Source organism: Boleophthalmus pectinirostris, unplaced genomic scaffold (assembly GCF_026225935.1).
Source record: "Boleophthalmus pectinirostris isolate CB_2022bp ecotype Guang Dong unplaced genomic scaffold, ASM2622593v1 HiC_scaffold_9, whole genome shotgun sequence".
Lineage (NCBI taxonomy): Eukaryota > Metazoa > Chordata > Actinopteri > Gobiiformes > Gobiidae > Boleophthalmus > Boleophthalmus pectinirostris.
The window spans coordinates 3236881-3242880 of NW_026571541.1; the positions used below are offsets into that span (position 1 = coordinate 3236881).

The following is a 6000-nucleotide window of genomic DNA, read 5'->3' on the forward strand; positions in this document are numbered from 1 at the left end:
CTTTTCAGATGGAAGTACATTTTTACATACTCGGAGGCGGATTCGTCCATCACCCTGGCTGAAGTCACTGAGGTTGTTGGCAAGCTCCTTGGTGGAAAGGCTCCAGGGGTCGATGAGATCAGTCTCTATCTTAAGTCTCTGGATGTTGCAGGGCTGTCTTGCCTGACTCGCCTCTTCAGCATTGCGTGGCAGTTGGGGACAGTACCTCTGGACTGGCGGACCGGAGGGTGTTTTCCAACTACAGGCGAATCACACTCCTCAGCCTCCCCGATAAGGTCTATGCCAGGGTACTGGAGAGTAGATTATTGCCGATAGTTGAACCTCAGATCCAGGAAGAGCAGTGTGGTTTTCGTCCTGGCCGTGGAACACTGGACCAGCTCTATCCTCTCCATCGGGTGCTCGAGGGTTTATGGGAGTTTGCCCAACCAGTCCACATGTGTTTTGTGGATCTGGAGAAGGCATTCGACCATGTCCCTTGTGGTGTCCTGTGGGGGGTGCTCTGGGAGTATGGGGTCTGGGACCCTTTGCTAAGGGCTGTCCAGTCCCTGTGTGACCGGAGCAGGAGCTGTGTTCGCATTGCCGGTAGTAAGTCAAACCTGTTCCCTGTGCATGTTGAACTCTGCCAGGGCTGCCCCTTGTCACCGGTTCTGTTCATTGTATTTATGGACAGAATTTCTAGGCGCAGTCAGGGGCCGGAGGGGGTCCGGTTTGGGGACCACAGGATCTCATCTCTGCTGTTCGCAGATGATGTTGTCTTGTTGGCTCCATCGAACCAGGACCTGCAACGTGCACTGGGGCGGTTTGCAGCCGAGTGTGAAGCTGCTGGGATGAAGATCAGCTCTTCTAAATCCGAGGCCATGGTTCTCGACCGGAAAAAGGTGGCCTGCCCTCTCCGGGTGGGTGGAGAGTCCTTGCCTCAAGTGGAGGAGTTCAAGTATCTCGGGGTCTTGTTCATGAGTGAGGGGAGGGAGATTGACAGGTGGATCGGTGCAGCTTCTGCAGTGATGCGGTCGCTTGTATCGGACCGTTGTGGTGGTGGGAGCTGAGCCGAAAGGCGAAGCTCTTGATTTACCACTCAGTCTTCTTTCCTACTCTCACCTATGGTCATGAGCTCTGGGTAATGACTGAAAGGACGAGATCACGGATACAAGCGCTCGAAATGAGTTTCCTTCGCAGGGTGACTGGGCGCTCCCTTAGAGATAGGGTGAGGAGCTCAGTCACACGGGAGGAGCTTGAAGTAGAGCCACTGCTCCTCCACGTCGAGAGTAGCCAGTTGAGGTGGCTCGGGCATCTGTTCCAGATGCCTCCTCCCTCAGGAGGTGTTCTGGGCATGTCCCACCGGAAGGAGGCCCCAGGGAAGACCCAGGACACACTGGAGGGACTTTGTCTCTCGGCTGGCCTGGGAACGCCTTGGGGTCCCCCCGGAGGAGCTGGAGAACGTGTCTGGGGTGAAGGAAGTCTGGGAGTCCCTGCTCAGACTGCTGCCCCCACAACCCAACCCCGGATAAGCAGAAGAAAATGAATGGATGGATAATGCTTCCTTTTGCTCACAAGCTTTATGGAGATGCTGATTTCATTTTCGAGCATGACTTAGCACCTGCCCACACAGCCAAAGGTACCAGAAGCTGTTTCAATGACCATTGTGTTACTGTGCTTGATTGGCCTGTAAACTCACCTAACCTGAATCCCAGAGAGAATCTCTGTGAATCCCAATGCACACCTGAAGGCTGCTATCAAAGCAGTCTGTGCAGTAATTCATGTCAAACGAGGCCCTACCAAGTACATAGAAACGAACATACTTTTTAGAAACCTGCAATTTCTGTTCAAATTATCATCTTCAGCTGATGTAATGCAGTATTCTAATTTTCAGAGACGTACTGAATATTGGGTTTTCATTATTTGTAATCATCATTAATTTCATTAAATAAAGGCTTGAAACTTCACTTTGTGTCATGAGTCTATACAATATATGGATTTGACTTTCTGAAATGAGTGACAAAAATATTGAACTTTTTCATGATTTTCTAATAATCAGAGATGGACTGTAGAAGCATATACATACTAGGGCCACAGACTAGTGGTTACGGTGAGACTTTAAAAATTCATGGCACACTATGTGGAATGCATCCATCTTAAATGTGCTGGTTCTCTGTCAAACCAAATTTTAGGTCTGTATCACAGTGCAATGAAATGTTATTATTGAGTGCATATACATGCACATCAGTATTGCATGATGTGATTGGGTTGATTGGGGTTTTTCAGTATCTCGGTTTCTTCATGGTGCATGTATACGCAGTACCCCGGTTTCAGTATTCCAGTTATGGCAGTATCCCAATTATTAGAAACCGGGTTACTGTAGCTGGTTTATTCCGATAGTAACCGGGATACTGTGGCATGTAAACACAGTATCCTGGTTACTGCAACATAAAGTTGAGTGCGCATGCGTCCAAAAGACAAACACTTTCCAGTCTTTTCACTGCACTACATGAGTGAAATGACTGTAGAATAAAAAGCTGCGCTAAACCTGTACACGCACAATCTGCACTCGTAAGACCTGCACACGTATGATCGCTGTAAAGCTAAAACATGAACTATCTCCAACACGATATACGCACAGAACACACTTACCATCATTAGCACCTCTTCTGTCACAGAAAGAACACACATATTCCACTGAGTCATGTCTTTTAGTCTGAATGAAGCTGAACTGCATCAGTGGCCCAAGGAACGAACTGTTTTTATCACAGCTAACAGTTTATGCTAATTAGCCATGTGGTCTTAAGTTTCGTTTCTGTAAAACAAATGTGATCAAAGCTGAATTATATTTTCAAATGGGCTGATGTGACTCTACAGTGGTTATGGTTTATATGTTGTAAAGTTGAGTTTATTTATGCAGAAGATTTTAATGAAGAATCTGTTGGGTTTGATCTGTGCAGTGGACTGCTGGTTAAACCTCCCGAGCTTCCTATGCTAAAGGAGCTCATGGTTTGTATTTTTCTTGGTTTATTAAATTGATTTAAGTACATTTTTGCGCTTGCGCATTTGTAAGATTATGTCAAGAAACCGGGATACTCCATTTGATCATGTATGCACGGATATGAATATCCCGGTTTCTCACATCGCATATACGCAGTAACCCGAATACTGACATAACTGGGATATGGCTAATAACCGGGTTACTGATGTGCATGTATAAGCACTCACTGAGGTTACAGTGATAAGAGAGTTTTACTGCAAGTTCAAGAATTTCTGTCTACCAACCAAAATTACTCTATGGACTGAATCTGGCCCACAGGCCATATAATAGTTTGAACACGTCTGATTTAATAGTTTTGTAATGTTAACTTATAAGTAAATACATTTTACCCCATTCCCTGAACAGATCAAACTTCTTAGCATGGCATAGCAACCACTCTGGACTAAGAAAGGAGTGATAAATATTGTAGCAACCTACAAACTGTCGCAATGCTTTATGGGATTGTTTTTATTTGGGGCTAGTTATTGACAGGCAGTCATTTTCAGGGGGGAGCGTTCAGACCGTGAGTTAGGCAGGAGTGTTTGAAACTTAACCCTGCACTGTTGCTATTTTGCTGGTTCTATTAAAGCTGAAATACAAGCCAACCTGTTCTCACAGTTTTCATTTCGTAACCGCCGTTACAATATATTTCAAGCTGGAGAGACTCAGAGACATAAAGTATTAGCAACCTTTTGAATGAGTTCTATTTGGTGCTCAGACCCTGACAGAAGACATTATGATGACGGGCGTGGCCGATTAGATGACGTTTAGGAGATGTTGTCCCTGCAGGGCCTGGACAATAGAGGTGGTAGAGGTGGGGCTGAGGAGAGTGAAGGGGACAATGAGAGAAGCTGAGGGGGTGATTTGCAGCACAAAACAAAGTGGCCATGCATTTGCAAAGGGCAATTAATTGATAAGTTGAAGTTAAATGTTGATTTGACAGGAGGCGTAGTGAGCATCAGGGAGTAGTAATTTGAGTGAGGTGATGAAAGCTGACGAGCAGGTAAGGATGGAGAAGCAGGGAGGTAGATTGGAGTGAAGTTAGGTCTTCCAGGCTGAAATTACACTAGCTCCATTTTACTCAAGACTATGCCATAAATTGAATTGGACCAATTATTTTTGTTCACTGTGGCTGGCAATAAAACTATTCTTATTCTAGAGTAGGTACATCAACAAGAACTCAACAACTGATATGTGTTAATGCACTCCATAATTGTACATTAAGATCTTTGATGTTATAAATGAACTTATCCAAATGTCTTGTGTAAATGGGCTGCTCTCACGGGGTCTAAATGTATTTGTGTATTGCAGCCCTTTATCACAGCAGAGGAGCTGAGGAGGGAGCTGCCCGCAGACCAGGCTGAATACTGCATAGCCCGCATGGCTCCATACACCGGACCCGACGCCATCCCTGAAGCTCTGGACTACATGTCATTCTCCACAGCGCTGTACGGGGAGAGCGACCTGTAACGCACCCTGGGAGACAACATAAGGGGGCCACTTCTCCAACATTTTTCTGACTGGACCTTTTTGATTGAACTATATTACGGTTTGGCCTCTGGTCAGTGTTGCAGTTTTTTAAAAGTTAGGGGAAATTGGAGAGGTCTGTGTGAGTGAGGAGGTCTTTCCTTCATCCTTCCTGTCCTATTCAAAGAATGGGTTTGGGACAGATTAGGGTCCAAGTTTATCTAATTCTTACAACTGTTATTTTACTTTTATCTTAACTTTTCCTTATTGCCAGGAGATTGAGCATGAAGTTGTGTGACTCAGATGTGTCATGCACAATTACTCCCTTGATGCTGGACATGCCAGGACCTTCTTTTCTGTTTGTTGATTTCCAGGTTGGTGGGGGGTCGAGCAGAAAGGGGTCCCAGGCAGAGCTCATTGCTGTACATAGTTATTCTTTAAGTGCAACAAATGACACACAGCCCTTTTTTGGGAAATACTGATTGCGGCTATCTTGTAAGTGAAATAAGAGTAATATTTCTTTAAAATGAAATGAGTAGGCAGTGCACATCCGTAAACCATCACATGCAACTCCTTACTTGGAAACCTCGGCTCTGTATTATTATGATTATTAATTTTTTTCTTTACACAGTGGTTCCAGTTAAACAAAAGCATGTACTGTTCCAGAATGCATAGAGCAGTGTGCGTGGGTACTGGATGACTGGAGAAAACAGGAGCAAAAAAGTTTTGCCTCAGCTCTGAATCCTGCTCTGCCTCTGCCCCTCACTGCCGCCTCTTTCACAGTTTGAGGGGCTAAAGAAGGCTGACATTCCAATATGAGCAAATAAAATGGGAAAAAACTGATAATGTAGAGAATAATCTATGCAATTGTATAATTGTTATGCTAGGCTATTTCTGGAAAAGTGTTGTCTAAATTATGCTGAATTAAGTGCAGACTGATTAGGGGCAGAAACAGACAGGAGCACACAAAGGAGTGACCAAAAGTGTTAGTCTGATGTAAGGCTGTTGGGTTGTTTTTTTTTTTTTTTGCTTTGTTTGTTTTTTTGTACTTTCATATCAGACTGTCAGCTGTACTGTAAACTGCAATGCCTCCTGTCTGGTGAAAATAGTTTCACAAACACATAAAAGACTTAAAAATGTTCCGTGTGAGTCTTCACTTGAAATTGTGGCTGAGTATTTTCACACAGTCTGGCTGTAGATCTCTATCTAGAGGACTCTTCCTTGAAGGCTGTACCAGCTGGGCCCTCACTTTGCTGCTTTCGCGTCATGTGCTATGTAGATGATGGTCCTGTCCACTTGTAAAATGGTCATTACTTGATTTTTGTTAGCTACAGTAACCTACAGATTACACAGGGAAAAGGGCAAACAACAGAATTTTATTGCACTATGGTAAGTGGAAATAATTACATTAACAGTGCATCTATTTGTGTGACTTCGCAAACTTGGTCCTTAAGTTATACATGCAGGTTCACAGGACATAAGTCAAGGGGTGTTCCCAATTACCAGGATCCTGGTAC

The 6000-nt window shown here is 44.5% G+C and overlaps 1 protein-coding gene across 2 annotated transcripts in view; it reads left to right on the plus strand.

Moving 5' to 3' along the window:
- Positions 1-5622, plus strand: part of actn4 (actinin, alpha 4) — a 58421-nt gene extending 52799 nt beyond the window's left edge. For both annotated transcript variants that reach the window (XM_055166672.1, XM_055166671.1), the window contains exon 22: positions 4328-5622. In XM_055166672.1, coding sequence (XP_055022647.1) covers positions 4328-4486 — 159 coding nt within the window. In that variant the 3' untranslated portion in view covers positions 4487-5622. The remainder of the gene's footprint in view (positions 1-4327) is intronic.
- Positions 5623-6000: the final 378 nt, after the last annotated feature.